Source organism: Podarcis cretensis (genome assembly GCF_951804945.1).
Source record: "Podarcis cretensis genome assembly, chromosome: 9".
Taxonomy (NCBI): Eukaryota; Metazoa; Chordata; class Lepidosauria; order Squamata; family Lacertidae; genus Podarcis; species Podarcis cretensis.
The window spans coordinates 78172072-78193347 of record NC_137178.1 but is presented as its reverse complement, the minus strand read 5'-3'; the positions used below and the strand labels follow the sequence as shown (position 1 = coordinate 78193347).

The window sequence follows — 21276 nt, the reverse complement described above, 5'->3', positions numbered from 1 at the left end:
CTATGACGAAAAGCAAGACGCTGTTTAATAAAAGGAGGTTCTTTTGCAGGAACAGTACTCTGATTTTCATTAAGTAAATGGTATTCTCAGCTACTTTATCTAAGCTCGAGATTAATTTCTATGGTTACAGGTGGATATAAATCTCTAGTATGCTTTTCAAAACTGATTGTGTTTGTTCACAACAAGATTATAGCAGCCTTCTTCTAAAATAAGTTTTTACTTTAAATTCCCCCCATTAAATGCATAGACATAGGTGGGCTGCAATTCCAGAGGCATCATAAAAAAATAGAAAGATATGTGCTGAAATAGAATTACAGAAAGTAGACATTAAAATACTAAATAGCAGTGCTTTCCCCCTTAAAAATATGTTTAGGGGTACTCTCATTTTCCTACTCATATTGAAATACTGCCCCTCAATGAGGCCAAACTTAGATTCACAAAATGTTTAGGGGTATGTGTGCCCCTGCGTCCCCCCAGAAAAAAGCACTGCTAAATAGGGTTCATGGTTTCAGGCAAAGGGAAAAAATGAAGGCCCCTTACTGTACGCCAGATATACAGTGGGGAGCCTGAGGTCTGGCTATTTATCTGGCCTTGAAACTATCCCAGGCCACATCCTGCATCAGCTCATGTGACCCCAAACTCTGTTAATTTCTCCTGCTTGTCTGGGTATGGAACAGAGAGAAAAGTGCAAGTGTGTGTAGAAACTCTTCTAACATGCAAAAGTAAAATTTATTTGCCTTGTCCTGTTCCCTTTTGCCTCTGGCCCTGCCTACCAATAATTGGTTGTGATCCCCATAAAATTGCCCAGAAGCAGAGGTGAGCCTTGAACTAAAAATGGTTCCTCACCCCTGCTGTACACTAGAACTTATGGTTTTCCCAGTAGTGATGTATGGAAGTGAGAGCTGGACCATAAAGAAGGCTGATCGCCGAAGAATTGATGCTTTTGAATTATGGTGCTGGAGGAGACTCTTGAGAGCCCCATGGACTGCAAGAAGATCAAACCTCTCCATTCTGAAGGAAATCAGCCCTGAGTGCTCACTGGAAGGACAGATTGTGAAGCTGAGGCTCCAGTACTTTGGCCACCTCATGAGAAGAGAAGACTCCCTGGAGAAGACCCTGATGTTGGGAAAGATGGAGGGCACAAGGAGAAGGGGGCGACAGAGGACGAGATGGTTGGATAGTGTTTTCGAGGTTACCAGCATGAGTCTGACCAAGCTGCGGGGGGCAGTGGAGGACAGGAGTGCCTGGCGTTCTCTGGTCCATGGGGTCACGAAGAGTCGGACACGACTAAACGACTAAACAACAACAACAACAATACTTCAGCTCTAGCAGGTAGACATATTTAATGCTGAGTAATAAACACATAATTAATAATGATGAACTATTTGTTGGTTTAACATTAGGTGCAACCTAAAATTTTGCTCCCGTAAATAAAATTGCTAATGTTAAAATGTAAATTTCCCAGAAAGTTATGTATGAGCCAGATTAGATTACTGTTCATGTAAAGCGTGATGGAAAGCATGTTTATACTATTGTGTGTGTGTCCGTGTGCACTCATGTATTTTCCATATAGAGATCATGTCATTTTTTGTTCCCACATTCCACACAGAGAAAGAATTTCTGAAGCATAGCTTATTTATAAAATAATAGTCAGGAAACATGTTTTTGAGATTCTGAATAACATCAGTATAATGTGTAAGTAGAGGATATACAGAAGGATATCTTGGTAATGGAAACTGCAAGTAAGGGAAAGGTATTAAAACACTTTTAAAAGCAGTGATAATGTGAATGAGAATCTCTGTATGGGGCTACTAGTTACAGCCAACTCATTCTCAGAATGTGGAATCTTTTGTAGCCAAAGCAGCACAATTCACACACATAAAAGAGGCTTCAGTAGGCTTGAAGGAGTCCCAAAGAATGCTATCTAAATAAATAAACTGAAAAACCCTTTTGGGGCTAGGTGGGTGGAATGCTGACTGACTGTTGGCAAAGACAACAGAAAACCTGGAAGAGAGGAAGTGGAAGGGAGTATCCTGTAGGAGGGCATTGTTAGCTGGTTGGAACCCTGATCAGGAGCATGCCACACGACAGTGTTTTGTTGCAGGTCCTGCTTGTCTCTGCACAGTGTGTGTGTGTGTGTGTGTGTGTGAGAGAGAGAGAGAGAGAGAGAGAGAGAGAGAGAGAGATTGTATATATTATACAGATGCTCGTTTCCCTATAGCTTGTTATGTACGGTTTATAGTGACTTCAACCGGAAAATAGGTGCACCTCAGTTTTGATACTTTGAATAAATTTTGAATCTGAAATTATATACTGTGCTACATAGATACAATTCAGTGTGCATTTCAGAATTGGGCCTCTATTATGTACATCAGTTACAGATTTTTAAATTAATGAATAATAATGAATAGGATTGGGCTCCAACCTGTACACCCAATCCTACACAACTTTTAGAAGACATCTGAAGGCAGCCCTGTATCAGGAAGTTTTTAACGTTTGACGTTTTACTATGTTTTTATATGTACTGTAAGCCGCCCAATCCTTTGAATAAGGATTCCTTAAATCAGAGCATAACATAGTTTTTATAAAACCTGATTTTTGTAAAGAGTAGATTAATGGGAAATGTTTGAAGATGAGCTGCCTATTATTCAGTATAATGTCCTACCTTATTACAGTTGGCCCCTGTCTTAATGATGCTTCCATGTCTGCAGTGGTTAATTGTAAAAAGATGTGGACTCTGCAGAAGAGTGAGTGAGGTCTGTTAGTTGCTCTCTTTTTGTTTACTTGATAAAGAAAAGAAGAAATAAATTTATAATTGATTCAGAACAAAATGGACCACTTGAAGAAAAAACATCCTGTGTAAAAGTGCAAATAAAGTTTAATGCTGAGAATTATGGTAAGCGGAGTGTGTTTAATTCGCAGTAATAAAGGCCAATTTCGGCAAACATATTTTGACCAATTTGCTTTTGTTTCCCATCTGAAACGTTCCTCAAAACTTGTGGCTTTTGTGTTGCACTTAAAGAGGTTTTAGATAGTTGTGTGAAAATATAAATATTGAAGTTCTGATTGGAGTTAGGCAATAAGACAAGAATAAAATATTGGAAAATCCTATTAAAGTCAGATGTTGCATCCCATGATGAAACAAAAAATATGAACATCAGAAGGTTTGTGTGTTTTGCAGACTTGAATGAGGCAGCTTCAATTTGTTAGTTCAACAGATAAGACTGAAGTCTTGTCGGGTCCCTATTTTTCAGTTCAGTGACAAAAACTCCTTTTAGTGTTTATGCATACATAACGGTTGTGTGAATAATGAACTCACTGACCGTGCTATCTTATGCATGTTTCATCAAAAGTAAGACTTGCTCTCAAACATGTGGGTGCATAAATTATTGTCGCCTACTCAGAAGTAAGTCCTGTTGAATTCAATGGGGCTTACTGCTCAGTACGTGGAGTTAAGATTGCAGCCTTATACATGTAAGTGATACTAAAACTGTATTCAGTCGTTTGAAACTTTCTGCCAGTTCTTAAAACACAACGTTGTGTTCCTTTTTGCATTAATTAGCCTTCCCTTTTAATATATAACATTTCAGTGTGTTGAAATTCATAGAATTATAAGTATTCACATGTATGAACTTACAAAGGCAAGAAAATTACTGGTCTGTCTTTTTTGGACAAGGACTCGGAACAATCGACGAAGCACTTTTTGCAGCTTCTTATTTCAGTGTGTTTTATTTAGAATCCAAACTCAGTCGATCTGTAGAAGTTCAAAGTCTTAATTATGAAGTTTCATTTGGTGATCTTGTTGCACAAGCAAAAGTCACTGGTGCCTCCTTCCGTCCTCTGCTGCTCCCAAAGACCCCCCTGAACAACTTTGTGCTCAATATTATACAATAACTCTTGTAACATATAGTCAAGGTTGTTCTTGCATTTGGGAGTGGTACGTGTGTGTGTCTGTGAGACCATTTGTTTTCTTAATTTTAAGTAATACTAAATTTAAGAGATGCAACTGCATTAGGATGCTCACTTTTCAAAAATATTTGAGTTACTCAAAATATTCTATTTTCCTTTTAATAATGTTGCAGCGATACAGAAAAGCAGCTTCCATAATCCTGGCAGGAGCATTATTTAAATACTTCCTGCTATGAGTCCTTTTTTTTTTTTTTGTATGTTTGTTAAAGGAAGCTGTACTCAAAGATGAAATAAACCAATTTCAGAAATAGTTTTTCAAAAGCTGTAAACTCAAAATAGTGAACAGAAGGTTTATGATTTATTCCTCACAGTTAGGATTGCGTAGTCGCTCTTGTTGAAGGGGTGTCCCGATTCAAGAATATTTTGATCCTTTAGAATAGGAATCTCACGTATTTCTAAATTTCTATATACTAAAAGAGCTCCCAAATTCTTTTGTTTTGGAAATTTGATTTTGTTTGACATCAGATAATAGCAGGAGATTATGAAGAGATATGATGTGCAAGTAGACTAAGATAAGTCAGGGCAGTTGTGCATGAAGAAATGTATTATTTAAAAAGAACACAAAAGAGCACATATTTGCGTAAAATTTGCATGTGCTACTTTATATATGTAGATTTAAATTTATAAAGAATTGCTATAATTATAAGGGTAAAGGATAAATTTAGGGTCAGGTAACCTGTGTGCCTCCTCTATGTCTGCTGATGGGCCCCTGCTCGTCTTTATCTTCAAACCCGTTTTTGGCTGGACAGCCTTTCAAAAAATAAAGAATTCCTGGAGTATAGTCTTCTGACACGCCTTCAAGTAGAGGACTGTTCTGTGTTAAGTAGGGTATGTGGCCACCCTATGTTCAGTTGTGCAGACATGTATGTGAAGAAAGTGTCAACTCTTCCCTTTTCCAGGGTTGTAGCAATTCACTTTAGTAGTGCCACTTGAGGTGGGGTTTTGGGGTTTTTTCTGGGGCTGATTCTGGAGCCAGAGAGTAGTTGTACACAAGAATGAGCAATTCAGTTTTTAAACAACAATTATGAGCGCCTCGTTAAGGAATGGGAAATGTCTCCTTTTATAATGCTGTACTTTCTCATTACAATCTGCCCAGTGAAGTAATCGAAATACCATAAAGTAAACTCTTTTATTCCTTATGCATTCACTTCCATTTTTGAAACAGGTTATCACTGCAGAGTGACATAAATGCTCCTGTATTATTTGTTTGTTCTTAATGCAGTCAACAAAAAGATTGCACATTTTATTCTAATTGATTTTTTATTATTATGCAATCTGATAATTTTTCAAGTGCTGCTCTGTCTCTGCAGTGGGTAAATCACATGAACTTTTTTGTTTAGTTTTGTTACCGACAGCTGTACTTTAAAATTTTGCCTCAGTTTTTCTAAACAACATTTTTAGCGACTCCATATTACATCTCTTTCAACATTTGCAGATAAAAAAATATGCAAGCATTCAATTTTTGTGTTTATTGTTTCTATTCTTTCATTACTTTGAATAACTGGATATGAGTAAGGAAGGAATGTGGAACCCTCAAGTCTGAATTTTGGTTAATCTTCAGACCCTTCTACTTAGGATTTGCTGTCGTGCTTCCTTGCCCTTTTAATTTTGGGTACATTTTAAAAGAGTTTTGTTGTTGTCATTTAAATGTTGCTATTCAAATAACTTTTAGTAGAACAAAAGTAATGGAATAAAATGTGCACGCTATGCCTGTTAATAAAAGTAATTATAGGTCCCAAATTGCCTTCTACTTGTAGACTAGTTTTTGTTCCCCATTTGTTGATGTAAACCAGGAACTGAGCAAGGTAACCATTTTCATGAGATTAGAGGCAGCCAGGCTGACTGTCTCTTGGCTTTTTGCTCCCCCCACTTAAATGCATGCCCACCCCTATCTTCTGTTTAGATATTGCTTGCTTTTTGGAGTTTCACATTACTGCAGCAATTGATCTGAGTGACCTAGCTTAAGAACTTTAACATTGCAGTTGCAACTTAAACCAAATGTATATACCCTCAAGAGGCAAATCATCTGAAAAACTGGTCAGTTGTGATTAGGACCTACTGTACTTTCTCCCCGCAAACCTGAATAGGATAGCACTGGAAATCATCAGCTGCTTAAACAGGCGGGTGACATAAATCTAATTTCTGCTTATACAAATGCAGCACTTTTGCAGCTTTAGAATAAGCATTTGAACCAGCTGTGCCAACTTTTCACAGTTGCTGTTCCTGAAAGTTTAAACTTTGTGTTTTATTCTATTTCACTTAACCATCAGACCCTGAGTTTTAAACTTAGAAATTAGGGTCATGAATTTGGAAATTAGATGCTAATTGTGCATCAGAGCTTTGACCTGTAATTCTCAAATATCTTCAATGTAAAAATCGTTACTGTTGCGGAGACCTTTATCCTATTAAAAATCAGATAAACATGCCTAGACCGTACCAGGAATAGATGAATATTTAAATTATTCTTTTCATTATAAAGACATGAGCTTTACCTTCAAAATGTGCAATACTTTGTATACTTTTGTAGACTAAATCTAGGTGATCTCAGTGGGACTCTGTAGTTTCAAGTAAACATGCATGGAATTAGACTAAAAAGCCTATAATATTGGGTCCGTGACTTGTCAAAAATATATTTTTCATAATTCAGCTGTTTAGGCTCTTACGTAATGCAGTTGGTAAACTTGTGCTTATTCTGCAGTGCTCTTTTTGTGAAAGGATTGCTCAAGTTTGAAAAATATTAATCGAACTTTACTTTTGGATCTGTATTTCTGAACTACACATAATGATAGAATATATAATATGGATAGAACATCTCTAACAAAAATAAGAATTTACAAAAACAAATGAATCTTCGGCTTCTCGATTTTGATTCCTTAGTATTTTTAACGTCTCACATTTAGGTTTTTAAATACAGATTTGTTAATCTACTACTCAACAAGTAACACGTAACATACAACCACTGCATCATTTTATCATTTGCATGAGATTAGAAGAAAATGGCTACACCACCTTGAGTTTTAACAAAGCTTGAATTGTAATTAGTAACACCAGTGATTTTAAAGGCATAATGACCTCTTTAATGTAATACAACTCTTTTATGTAATGACATCACTTTATACAAAAATAAACTGGCTTTATTCTAAGATTTAGAAGATGCTTTCTGACACCATAGATGTGACCCCTCATTTTTCATGCAGTTAACATTTTCTATCTGCAATTTAAAAACATTGAACATTTAAAATCCAAATTATGCAACAATTTCCCCAACCCATACGCTCTGTGTTCATACACAATATGCAATATCTTGTTTTGTTTTTTTATTTTGTGCCTGCATATAACTCTGTTTTTTTAATTAAAAACAACAACACAACTCCAAGATCCTTGATTTTGATATTGATTTCTGAATGAAGAACCACTACGTCCCATTTTTAAATGTTGTCTTCCTTTCAGTAATGAATTATTTTTATTACTATTACTATTATATTTATATCCTGCCTTTTTCCCAGACCAGGACTTGAAAGCAGCTTATACAAATTAAAACAACACAGATAAAATACAGAAGGCTTAAAACATATAAAATATAGTAATTAAAAAGTAATTAAACTGGAGTAGAATTAAAACAATATAAACAACGGTTACAGTGGTACCTCAGGTTACAAACGCTTCAGGTTACAGACTCCGCTAACCCAGAAATAGTGCTTCGGGTTAAGAACTTTGCTTCAGGATGAGAACAGAAATCGTGTTCCGGAGGTGAGGCAGCAGCAGGAGGAGGCCCCATTAGCTAAAGTGGCGCTTCAGGTTAAGAACAGTTGCAGGTTAAGTACGGACATCCAGAACGAATTAAGTACTTAACCTGAGGTACCACTGTATATTAAAATACAGATAGTAAAAGAAGCACAGCACTATTCAAAAGCCCTTTCCTTTAAAAAATGGTTCTGCAACGCCTGCTGCAATAAAGCAGTCTTTTCTTGCTGGCGGAATAGCAACAAGGAGTGAATCAGTCTAGCTTATTTAGGGAGCAGCCACCAAGAAGGCCCTCTTGAGAAATGTATCTTAATGGTAATTCCTTTGTGAATGAATTTTGAAAAGCAATTGCAATTGAGATTTGTCAGGTGAGGATTCAGCACTTTGATGTGAAGGGTTGTGCAGAGGATCATGAAGGTATCCTTTTTATTTGTTACACTTATCCCCTGCCTTTCCATACAAAAAGGTTTTTCTTCTGAAAACCAACCCTGTATTCCTATGTTTCATCTTATTGGCAATTTCCCTTCTTTGGCAATGTGGTGGGATAATGAGCTGCTTGTGCGTTGAAACTCGATCCCTCAGAGCTCACTCAGTGTAGTGAAACCCTGCCTTGAGAGGAGCCCTTGAGCATGGCTCCCTCAGTCGCTGGTAGAATCTGACAGTGGGCGTTTGCGGAAGCGTTTCCAACATAAAAGCTGTTTCACAGACATGCGCCTCCTGGATTCCCTGCGTGACAGTTTCCGGCGGGGGGTGGGAGTCCTTAAGGGCTGTTCTGATACCTCCTCGCTGCTCCCACTGGAAGTATCCCAGAGCCTCCCCTCCGACTCCCTTTCCTTTGGAGCTCCCGCACTCCCCCTACTGGTTCCCTCTTCTGCTGAAGAAGAGGCTCTCCTATTCTCCTGAAGCCTTCTCACCACCTGTCCTTCCGATGGCAGTTCCCTGACATCCACCTCCCCCCCAGGGCCCCCTTCACCCCCTCCCGCCTCTTTTCTTACTGGCGGCGAGGACGGAAATCCCTGGAAGGAACTCCCCTCATCCTCCGAGGATTCAAACACTTCTAACCACGGCCTACCGCCTCTTTCCCCCTCTTCCTCTTCTTCGTCGGAATCTGTTTCCACCTCCACTTCCGACTCTGGGAACCCTTCAAATTCCCCTTCCTCATCTGTAGTCCCGAAGTGTTCCCTCCTAAACCTTGCCACTGGTTGTGGTTTACTTGGGAAACGCCGATGAAACGTTTCTATTAAAATCTCGTCTTTGACTTCCTCTGCCGGTACCCATGCGTTTTCTGACTCTTCCTCCCCCTCCCATTCTACCAAGTATTCCACCTGATTCCCCTTCCACCTGGAATCAATGATCCCTGCCACATCCATGTTGCGTTCTCTCTCTTCTATGACGGGTGTCCGGGTGACCTCCCTCTCATGTTCCCCCCACCCACACCCCTCTCTGTATGGCGACAGTAATGACCTGTGAAATACTGGGTGCAATTTCATGTGACTGGGCAATCGGAGTTTGAATGCTACTGGGTTGACCTGCTGTATGACCTCAAAGGGTCCCAACCGTTTGGGTCTCAATTTCTTACACCCTCCCTTGAACGGCAGTCCTTGGGTGGATAGCCACACCCGGTTACCCACCCTTATGGTTTCGCCTTCCCTCCTATTTCTGTCAGCTTGCTTCTTATATTCTTCTTTGGCTTTCTCTAAGTTGAGTTGGAGCTGACGGTGGATCGCTTCCATCTCTTCAACAAAATTTTCCGCTGCAGGTACACTCCACCTTCCCCCGCCCTCTCCTGGAAACGCCCGAGGATGACACCCATAATTGGCTAGAAAGGGACTCATCCCTGTGGACACGTTCTCCGCGTTGTTGTAGGCAAATTCTGCCAGAGGTAACCAGTCCACCCAATCCGTTTCTCTGTCCTTTACATAACACCTCAGATATTGTTGCAAAACCCCGTTTGCCCTTTCTGCTTGCCCATTTGTTTCTGGGTGTCTGGCGGTGGAAAAACTTACCTCCACATGCAACATGCTCATTAGTTTCCTCCAGAACCTAGAAGTAAATTGTTTTCCTCTGTCGCTCAAAACCCTCAAGGGGGCGCCATGCAACCTAAAAATGTGCTCCACAAACAACCTTGCGGTTTCTTCCGCTGTCACTGCATGTGAACAAGCTATAAAGTGGCACATCTTAGTTAGTAGATCTACCACCACCATGACCGCGGTTTTCCCTTTGGATCTCGGTAGATCGGTCATGAAGTCTATGGATACCATCTCCCATGGCCTTTCTGGGGTGGGTAAGGGTTCTAATAACCCCGCTGGCGCCAACCTCTCTCCCTTTGCTCTTTGGCACCTGTCGCATCCCCTGACATACTCCCGCACGTCCTCCCGCACCTTGGGCCACCAAAACTCCCTGGTAACCAACCACATGGTTTTGTGCTGCCCGAAGTGCCCCGCCGTGGGGCTGTCATGCAACTGCTTAAGCACCCGCCCTCTTAGTTCCCCACCTGGTATGTAGAGCGCCCCTTTGTAATATAGTTTTCCGTTCTTTTCCTCAAATCCCCCTGCGTTCTCACCTGTCTCCCTGAGTTCCCTAAGTTTCTCTTGGGCATATTCATCGTTTTCAATACCCTCTACCAGTTCTCTTTGCCCCACCAATGCCGCCCCACAAACCCAGTGGTCCTCTGAGATGATATGTCTTTCTTCCGCCCCTCCTTCCCCCTCCAAGTACTGAGGTTTTCTGGAGAGAGCGTCCGCCCTGACATTCTCAGCCCCTGGCACGTAGCGAATCTCAAAATTGAACTTGGAGAACTCTTGCGCCCATCTTACTTGTCTCTGGTTCAACACTCGGGCTGTCCTCCAGTATTCTAGATTTTTGTGGTCTGTCCGCACTTGAACCTTGTGTTGCGCTCCAATCAACAGGTGTCTCCATCTCTTGAACGCTTCGTGGACAGCGAGTAATTCTCTGTCGTACACTGTATAATTCCTCTCAGACTTGTTCAATTTCCTCGAGAAGAAGGCACACGGCCTCCATTCCGACGTATTCGCTCCTGGCTGCAGAAGCACGGCCCCCACCGCTCTGTCAGACGTGTCGGTTTCCACCCTCATCGGCTGCTGCAGATCCACGTGTAAGAGTTGTTCTTCCGAAGCAAACGCCCTCTTTAAACTTTCGAAAGCTCGCTGCGCTTCTTCCGTCCAGACAAATTTCTTCTTACTGCTGAGACAATCCGTGATGGGGGCTGTTAAATGGGCGAAGTTCTTGATGAACTTCCGATAGAAGTTTCCGAACCCCAAAAACCTCTGCACATCTTTCTTAGTTTTCGGTGGCCTCCATTCCAGCACCGCTTGCACCTTGCTAGGATCCATGGCCAGCCCCTTGTCCGACAACCGGTACCCAAGGAATTCCACCTCCCTGGTGTGGAACTGACACTTCTCCAGTTTCACCCACAGCTGGTTTTCTTGCAGTTTGCTCAGTACTTCTCGCACCTCCCGCACATGCTGCTCTTCATCCTCCGAGTACACCAGTACATCGTCCAAGAACGCAGCGCAGTTCTTGTACAGCAATGGTCCTAGTACGTGATTCATGAATGATTGAAATACTGCGGAACCCGCCTGGAGGCCGAAAGGCATAACGCAGTACTCAAATGCCCCCAAGGGGGTGAACATAGTGGTTTTCCACTCATCTCCCTTTCTCATACGTATCAGGTTATACGCCCCCCTCAGGTCCAGCTTGGTAAAAATCTTCCCTTTTCTCACCCGGGTCAGAATGTCATCGATTCTGGGCATAGGGAAGCTCACGGGTTCGGACACTGCGTTTAGGGCCCTGAAATCCACAATTAATCTCGGTTTGTCCGAGTTTTTTTTGTCTACAAAGAACACTGGACTACCCCCCACCGCTCGTGACTCCCTGATGAACCCACGCTTGAGGTTTTTGTCAATAAACTCCCTTAGCTCCTGCATTTCTCTGTCAGACATTGCATACACCTTGCCCACTGGCAATTGCGCCCCTGGAAGTAAGTTGATTTGGCAGTCAAAGGGTCTGTGCGGGGGTAGTTTATCTGCTTCCCTTTCGCTGAAGACGTCGGCAAAATCTGCATATTGTCGTGGTACCCTACCTTGTTCCATTGCTTCTATCTTTGCTAACGTGGCCTGAGTCCCTACTTGGCCCCCTCTTTCTGTGCAGTGTCCCATACAATGTGCTGACCCAAAGGAAACCACTCTCTGGTGCCATCCCACAAGCGGATCATGCAGCGCTAGCCAGCTCATCCCCAAAATGATGGGCGCTCCTCCCAACGTGGCTATATTAAACGCTATCCGTTCTGTGTGTCTTGCCACCCTCATTGTCATGGGGACAGTTTGCTGGTCTACTTCTCCCCCCAACAGCGCCCTCCCATCAATAGTGGTCACCTGCAGGGGATTTTTTAAAGGAATGGTTTGTATCTGATGGGCGGCTGCAAACTCCTTACTCATAAAGTTGCAGGAGCTGCCTGAGTCTAGTAACGCCTTCACTTTTAGTGGGTGTCCGTTTGCCAGCTCCAGCAATACCTCTATTACAAGAGCTGGTCTTGGGGGTCCTGGCGTGGGCACATTTACTGTTCCTTGGCCTGGCTGCTGTGCCCCGTCGGTGGCAGCCAGGCGTTGGCTTTTACTTGCTCCTTAGCTCCTTCTCCCTCCTCCCCAACAGCTCCCGCCATTCCTTGCCATTCCTTTCTTTGCGGACAAACTCTGGCAAAATGACCTGGCTGTTGGCAGAGAAAACATTTCTTGGCGCCTTTTCCCTCCTTCTTCCGCCCTTCACTGGGGTTTGAAATTGCGCGCGCGCGCGCTGTTCCGATTTCCATCGGCTCTGCTGGCAGAGAAGGCTGCTCTGGCACCTCTGGAATGCGGAAATCCCTCCAACGCTCCCCTTTCCCTTCCCGCTTCTCCAAGGCTCTGGCCTCCTGGCGTGAGCCTATGGCCAGCGCTGATTTAGTCAGAAGGTCCATAGACTCCGCCCTGGGCCCCCGGGAAAGTTCGTCTTTCACTGCCGAAGATAGTCCTTCTTCGAACAGCATTTGTATCGGTTCCGCTGACAAATCCCATCCTAATTTATGGATCAACATGGTGAACTCAGTCCAGTACTCACGGACAGATCGGTTCCCTTGTTTACACGCCATTAACTGCCTGCGCGCCACTCCCTGCTCAATCTCGCTGGAAAACATCAGATCCATGGCGCGAAAAAACTTCCTTGTGTCCCTTAGGGCTTCATTATTGGCTGCCATTAGTGGTCTCACCCAATCTCTGGCCGGGCCTTCGAGATGCCCAATCACAAAAGCAACCCTCGAATCCTCATCAGGAAAATCATCAAACTGCAGATTGAGGGCATATTGCATCTCAGTCCTGAAGGCTTGATAATTCCTGGGATCACCCCCAAACTTCTGCACCAGTCCTGGCACTTTCCTCGAGAGCTGGGCGGCTTTCCCCTTTTCTGCATCATGAGCCCTCCTCTCCTCCAACCTCGCCGTTTGCAGAGCTAACTGTACCTCCAACATCCTGTACCTTTCTTCCAGGCTAGGACCGGCTGCAGCTGCTCCCCCATCTCCGGCTCCGGCTGGGTTGCTCATGATGCCTCTCTTTGCACAAGCTGCTTTCAGGGACTGTCAGATTGCTGTGGTGGGATAATGAGCTGCTTGTGCGTTGAAACTCGATCCCTCAGAGCTCACTCAGTGTAGTGAAACCCTGCCTTGAGAGGAGCCCTTGAGCATGGCTCCCTCAGTCGCTGGTAGAATCTGACAGTGGGCGTTTGCGGAAGCGTTTCCAACATAAAAGCTGTTTCACAGACATGCGCCTCCTGGATTCCCTGCGTGACAGTTTCCGGCGGGGGGTGGGAGTCCTTAAGGGCTGTTCTGATACCTCCTCGCTGCTCCCACTGGAAGTATCCCAGAGCCTCCCCTCCGACTCCCTTTCCTTTGGAGCTCCCGCACTCCCCCTACTGGTTCCCTCTTCTGCTGAAGAAGAGGCTCTCCTATTCTCCTGAAGCCTCCGATGGCAGTTCCCTGACAGGCAAGATAGTTGAACAAGTGTACATCACTTATTTGGGAACACAACTGGATGTGAGCACACTTTTATAAATACCTACCAACCTGGCATGTGGTCTGTTAATAGCGTTGGGCAGGCCTTGATTAACAGTTGCTGCCTGTTGATGAAGATTTTCCACCCCATAGACCCTCTTAGATCTTTGGTGCCTTTGGTAGTGTTGATCATGAGATGTTGTTGGAGACACAACTGCGGAACCTGGCAGGAATTCAAAACATAGTTGTGGAGTGCCTGGTTTTGATTATAGCATGGAGGTCTGATTTGTTATCGTCCCTTTCGGACTCGGCCTGCCCTGTCCTGCCTCCTGCCCAGTGTTACATATTGAATTACTGGGTAAGATTACGTATAATCTAATGTCATCAATATTCTGATGATACCCAGCTTATTATTGTAGTTTATCTGAGCCAAGCTCTGCAGTCTTCCGGGTTCAAGCCACAGCTGGATATTTCATTATGAGTGCTAAAGAAGTGCTTGCTTGATTCAGTGTAATAGAACAATATCCCAATAGAACAATATCCTATCTCAGTGTAATAGAACAAAATCCCATCCTTTCTTCAGTGCGGAGGTGAGTATGATTAGCCTTGGACAGGTGAGAATAGCCATACAAGTGGTGGAAGGGCAAAATTATCCACCTGCAGCTTTACACATAATTTAAGTTTGTGGTTTTTTGTTTTTTAAATTTTTGGTATGACATGCTTCGTTAAGGGCGTCCCATGTTCACTTAAACTCTGAAATGTAGAGAAATTTGTGAGTCATGCCCTTAATAGGCGTACTTGGGCAATGTGGATCTTCTGTGGTTCATTCCAGCTTCACCACTACTTTATTTATTTAATTTATGGAGCGTTTCTAATAAAACATCTTGTAGCAAGCATCAGCAAATAAAAAACCATTTCAGTTTCAGTGCAGATGCAAACTGGGAAATCTCCACTTAAAAGGCTTCTAGGAAAACGAAGGTCTTCAGTAGCTCCTGAAAATAAAATATAGAGATGGCTGCCAGAGGCACAGTGTCACATGAACCTGAGTCTACTAAACACGTGAGTCCATATAACTGAATCAATCAGTCCATGTTCCAAGCACATAACTGGTGCTTGTAAAACTGCAAGGTATGCATACATCCTGGTTTTAATATAGAAAGTAGTAGGTCCAGTTTGCCTCTTCTTCTATATTTTATATTTAAATTATGTTTGTGCTGCTTGTTGTGATCCATGGGGATGCCCAATATTGTGGTGGCCCAAGCAAGGGGATGTTGGTAGTTCCTGGTTGCCCAAGTGAGATGGCGAGGAAAAAGAAGGCTAGGTAAAGACAGCACTAGGAGGGAAATAAAGGTGGGGTTCAGGACCATGGATAGAGCTCTTGCAGTGGAGACGAAACAGTCAAGTTGTCTTAGTGAGCAACTGGCTGACTTTTGCAGCAGGACTAGGTAGTCATTGACAAAATGCTCCATAGCCCGAGTGCCACCTCCCGTCAGTTAAAGGACCTTGTTCTTTCTTCTGTAGCCATCGGTTTCTTCAAGGTAGTGGAGTTTCCAGCTATGGAAATCTCCATCTCATCCTCACAGTTGCAGTTCTGGAGGACTAACTCCAAGGAGGACTGTTCTAGGATCATGACTCCCAAGACGACATATAGGTTTTTGTTTGTTCATTTAAAAAGACAATCCAATAAAACACATAATGATTATTTTTTAAGAAACAAACCCAGTAGCAAAATGTCCCATCACAAGCTCTTAGAGAGCCACCAAGTGGGTCATCTTTACAGTTGCATGTGTCATTGCTTTGATAAGAGAAATAATCTCTTCCTGTCCCACTCTTATTTATTTCATAGATGTTATATACTACTTGTTTGTAAAAATTCTCAAAAAAATTATCAAAGCAGTTTACTCTTCTGGTGAAGAACACTGTAGCTAACACTATGCTATAGATAATCAGAAACAATAACAGCACTAACCGAAATAAAACATGTCATATATTATAATAACAATAAAATCAAGTTGCCCCGAGTAGCCAGAGCAACCCAGTCAAATGGGCAGGGTAAAATCAATCTAGCTAACTATCTAGCAAATGCAAAATAGTAGTGCGTTCTTGGCGGCTGCTTTGCAGTTGCAGAACTCCCTCTACTTTGAGGCTCAATGAAGTGCAAGCCTGAACATCTTTTACAATTATTTATTTTTTTGGGGGGGAGTATTGGTTTGTTTGTGTTTGTATATGTATACAGTGGTACCTCAGGTTACATACGCTTCAGGTTACATATGCTTCAGGTTACAGACTCCGCTAACCCAGAAATAGTACCTCGGGTTAAGAACTTTGCTTCAGGATGAGAACAGAAATCGTGCAGTGGCAGTGGAAGGCCCCATTAGCTAAAGTGGTGCTTCAGGTCAAGAACAGTTTCAGGTTAAGAACGGACCTCCGGAATGAATTAAGTACTTAACCTGAGGTACCACTGTATGTATATGTATATGTATGTGTTTGTCCTTGTTTTTATTATGTATTTTGTATTCCTCTCTGCCCCAAGATCTGTGGACGAAAGGTGGTACATAAATAAAATAAAATAATAAAATAAATTTATATTCCACCCTTCCTTCCAAAGAAGCCCAGAGCAGTGAAGGTTTATGTGATTAATACAGTTAAGATAAAAGCATCTTTAAAATAAGTTTACATATTTGTAAATAAAACATACAGTGGTACCTGGGTTTACGAACTTAATCCATTCTGGAAGTCCGTTCTTAAACCAAAACTATTCTTAAACCGAGGTGTGCTTTCCCTAATGAGGCCTCCCACCGCTGGTGCCCTTCCACCGTTTGGATTCTGTTCGTAGACCAAGGTAAAGTTCACAAACCGGGACACTATTTCCGGTTTTGTGGAGTTCATATACCAAGTAGTTCATAAACAGGGCTGTTCTTAAACCGAGATATCACTGTATTTGTAACAATTTCAAGCTGCACTTTGGACATGGGGTGGGTGGGTAGACATTAGTAGGTTTGGGGGGTTTAGATCCTAGTGCATTTTTAGTTCTTAAATTGGATTTTAATTTGATACTTGGTGGGGTATTCTGTCTTTTTCTTTTCCTGAATTCAGTAGTACCATCTAAAAGCCTTCAGGACTGAAATGTCAGTTACATCAATATTACATTAGTCAAGAAATGGAAGTGTTCATAATGTCAAAACAATGCAGTCATTTGGTAACACAGGTTTTCATTGAAATAAGAATTTTTACAGTGGTCTGTTAATTGTAGATGACGGTGTGCTATAATATGGTAACTTGCTCATTTTTTATGTTTGCTCATAAATTTATATGCACTTTCTATCAGTTCCTCTCAGATTCCTCTGTTTTGTCATATGTACATTGAGTAGGAAGCTTCAGTTAGTAGTGGGTTCAACTAGAGATGACCAAACAGGACCAGGCACAATTGTTGCAGCCAGGGCAGGCATTGGTGCAGCGGCCTGGTGTGTGTGTGTGTGTGTGTGTGTGTGTGTGTGTGTGTGTCCTCACCCCTGCAGGCTTTTTTCTTACCACCAGTGGGATGGAGAATAACTTTTCAGCTCCAAGGAGTCATAGATTGGGGCCTGATCTGTAGATGTTTCAACGGAATAAGCAGACTTTGGATGTGGTGTCCCCAGTCCCCACTGCTGGTAAAAAGACCACCAGCCACAGAGCTTTCCTTACTGAATTTTCTGCAGATGTACAGGGGGCCTTCAGACTCCATAGTGCTGCCCCTCTGGTGGAGGTGCTGTCGGTGAGCAGAGGGGCACCTCAGCCGGCCTTTGTAGGGCGCTAACCCTAAACAAAATTCTTTAAAAGTAAGCCCTTTTTATTGCAGCGGAAGAAGCTTCTCCAAGAAAGGTGCAGTTGTAAGAATACTTGCAAGCAGTGCTCCCCCCCCCTTGAAAAATAGGTGCCCATCCTCACCATGGAGATGTTACAGTAGATGCCACATTTTTTAACAACAACAAAAAGATGTGCCGGTACCCTTCAGTATCCCCTAAAAAACCCCCACTGCTTGCAAGAAAGTAAATCCTATATCCCTTTCTCAACCCCCCTGGGAAAGGAATATAGGTCAAGAGATAAACATCTATGAATGGAGATGGACCTGGACAAAAATCCAATCGTCCTAAACCAATGCCAGCAGACCTAAGAGAAAATATTCTAAAGAACCGGTTTCAATGGTACCTTATCTCTCACATACTAAGGGGATGCTTATTCTGGGACTTGCTGAACATCGGGCTGTTCTGGAGCCTAACTGGTAGCTCAGTTAATGAAATGATAAAATACTCCTTACTATTAGAAAGAAAAGGTAGTATTTGGGTTATTTACAGGATCAGATAGCAGCAGTTGATACGAAAATAACTGTGAAAATATGCATAGAAAACTGAAAGAAAAATAATCCCCCATTGGAATGGAGCATTATATCTGATTAAATTAACATTTAAGGAAGACCAGATTTGAGAACTTGAGCAAACATTTGGAACACTGGTCACTATTAATTACTTTTTCAAATGACAATATACAACCCTGCCACACTTTCCCACTGCTGTAAAAAGCGTTTTATCTTTACTTTGGTTTGCTGATAATTTGTGGTTACTTTATATTTATTTTATCCATCAGTTATTGATGTTACTTTCCTGTTGTTTTTTGTTTATGCCTATGCTAATCTGCATTGTTATGTTGATTTATATACTTTGGAAAAGTAATTAATTAAAAAAAATTAAGAAGGCAAAACCTGTTTAATGGATTTTGAGCAAACCTGTCTATGGTGTGTCTTTCAGCGAGTTGTGGATTCTAGGAGCAGATGTTAAACTGCCCACCATCAAAATATTTTGGCAAGAAATGCAGCTCATTGAAAGTATTGTTCCTTGCATCTTCCTGTTGTATTTAAGTCTGCTTTAATTAAACATTATATATCCCTTTGAATAATAGAGAAAACTCAAAGCCAAATGAGTATGCCTGTACCCCAGTTACTGAAGGCTTTAGATAAAAATGCTTTGCTTGTCTCCTGTCACTGTTAACAGAAGACAGACGTTTTAACTGCCTTATCAAAAAAGATAAAGTATTTGTTCTGCTACTTTTAACATGATATGATTGGGTTCTTTCATCTCTGCCTCCCCCCCTCAAAGAAAAAGTGATGTTTGCAGGCCTACAGATACAGCATCTTCAAATTACAAACTAAGCAAGTGTCGCAGAGAGATGAACATAATCTCTCAAGACACCAGCATACTAGCACAATGCTGAAATCTTTGTTGCCATCTAGTGGATATCCCTGTTGTGTGCAGGAGGTTGTGTATTGCTGCTAAATTTATAAAAGCTATCCTTCTGGCAGGGACGCGGGTGGCGCTGTGGGTTAAACCTCAGCGCCTAGGACTTGCCGATCGCATGGCCGGCAGTTCGAATCCCCGCGGCAGGGTGCGCTCCCGTCGTTCGGTCCCAGCGCCTGCCAACCTAGCAGTTCGAAAGCACCCCCGGGTGCAAGTAGATAAACAGTGACCGCTTACCAGCGGGAAGGTAAACGGCGTTCCGTGTGCTGCGCTGGCTCGCCAGATGCAGCTTGTCACGCTAGCCACGTGACCCGGAAGTGTCTGCGGACAGCGCTGGCTCCCGGCCTCTAGAGTGAGATGAGCGCACAACCCTAGAGTCTGGCAAGACTGGCCTGTACGGGCAGGGGTACCTTTACCTTTACCTATCCTTCTGGCAAAGAGCATCTTTGGTGCCATTCCATTAAAGACTGCTTCCTGGGTCTCAGAAGGAAGCAGTCCTAATCTTTACTCAGACTTCATTATTTTAACATGTGCAACTACCCATTCTATATGCCTATTTTATAGTTGTGTTTTTCATCTTTTAATTTTTGTCTATGGTTCTCTCGGTTTTATATACATCCTGAAATTAAATAATAATAAACAGCATTACAAAAAAGAAGGGGGAGGCAGCCCTATTTAACCAGCTAAGAGATATCACTTCTAGGGGTGCCACACTCTTTCTGCTGTCTTCTGTTTAAGCACAACAGACTTTAGCTAGGCGACACCTATTTTTGTTGCCTTGTCAACCACTGCTCTCTCCAACAACCTTTTCTGAGCTCAGAGGCATATTCTATTTGGATTTATCAGACCGAAAGATCGACCGCCCCATTCTGAACTGAGGCTGACTTGGAATTCTGTGGCTGCTTTAGTCAGGGCCACATCATACCTTCCTGTTTCTACTGGTCTTGCTTGATCTGGGAGCAGTGGCTCTTTTCTGTCACTTCTCAGCCACAGTCCTTATTTTCCAGCACAGTGCCTAAGATTTTCCTGAGTCCTGTGGAAGTGTCATGGAGGTCGTGGTCGGACCCTGAGGAGGACTAGGAAGAGCTTGGGGATTTGATCTTGAGGATGCTGGGGAGGATCCCAGGGGGTGAAGAGATGGAGATGCACCCTCCAAAGAAGGCTCAGGCCAATTCTCAGATTGCTTCCAAACTTGCACCTTGCAGCTTCTCTAGCTGTGGAGCCGCCTCTGATGCCTTCACTGTTATGCAAGAACGCCCCCCCCCCCCCATTTCAGGAGAGGCAGCTGGGAGTAAACCGGATGCCAAGCCAGCACCACTCCACCTTTGTCACCTGGAGACTACAGCACTGACTCACACAACAGCACCTAACCTGCCCAGTGGACGGAGTGCCTGTTTGCTTGCCCAGACTCCCAACCACTTGCAGCACTCAGTATTGTGCTCACCCCATCCTTCAAAAGGAAAGTGCAGGGGGCATGTCACTTGTTGGTTCAACATCTTAGCTCTTGCCTAGCTGTGCCTTTGCCCTCTCATGTAACAGCTGATTCTTGCAACCTGTGACTTGCCTTATGTACTGTTCTAATCTGAAAATAAACACCTTTAGCAAAACTGGAGTTCCAGTTCCTCGTGGGTCTGGCAGTGGTTGACAGAAGGTAGGCCTAAGTTGGTCTGCCTTGCTGGAATTAGTGCATCAGTGCAATTTGAGTGCTCTTTGAAAATAGCCCTCACCGTGCATTTGATGTTCAAGTATCATATCTTGGGCACATAAAATGCTTTTCTTTTCCCTTTCATTTTAAAATCCATTATTTACATTTTGCTTTTTTATTATTATTCAGGTCAATAACATCGGGAAACTGAAAGATTTTCTTCTGCAGCACAGGAAAGATTATATTAATGCCTACAGGTAAGTATTGCAATAGGAACAGTGGGTGTGTGGTGAAGAAGGGAAACATTCTTGGACTGATGCTCTCTCCCTTTGTGGAAAGCTCTTGTGCTAAATTTCCGCTCTGATTACTGAACCTGTGCTCATAGTCAAAGAATGTTAAATTGGTTTCCCTCTGAACAGAAAGAATATAAGGTTGTGGTAAAAAAGAAAGTTGTGTTTGTTTAATGAAAAGAAGTTTTGGAAGCTTGTCTGTTGTGCTGGATTGAGATGGCTGTGGATGCATGGATTCCAGTTCATACCTACAGCCTATGCACTAGGAAGTTGCTGCCGCCACCACCTCCAACCAAAAGACCACAGCCACTTTTGGGATTA

The 21276-nt window shown here is 42.7% G+C and overlaps 2 protein-coding genes across 5 annotated transcripts in view; one reads left to right on the top strand and one right to left on the bottom strand.

Annotated features, from left to right (window-relative positions):
* The window catches only part of SLC2A9 (solute carrier family 2 member 9), a 318333-nt gene that overhangs the window by 48493 nt on the left and 248564 nt on the right, over positions 1-21276 (bottom strand). The window lies entirely within an intron of this gene.
* The window catches only part of STX18 (syntaxin 18), a 54159-nt gene that overhangs the window by 15128 nt on the left and 17755 nt on the right, over positions 1-21276 (top strand). Inside the window, exon 2 of the mRNA XM_079991715.1 lies at positions 20855-20922. Coding sequence (XP_079847841.1) covers positions 20855-20922 — 68 coding nt within the window. The remainder of the gene's footprint in view (positions 1-20854; positions 20923-21276) is intronic.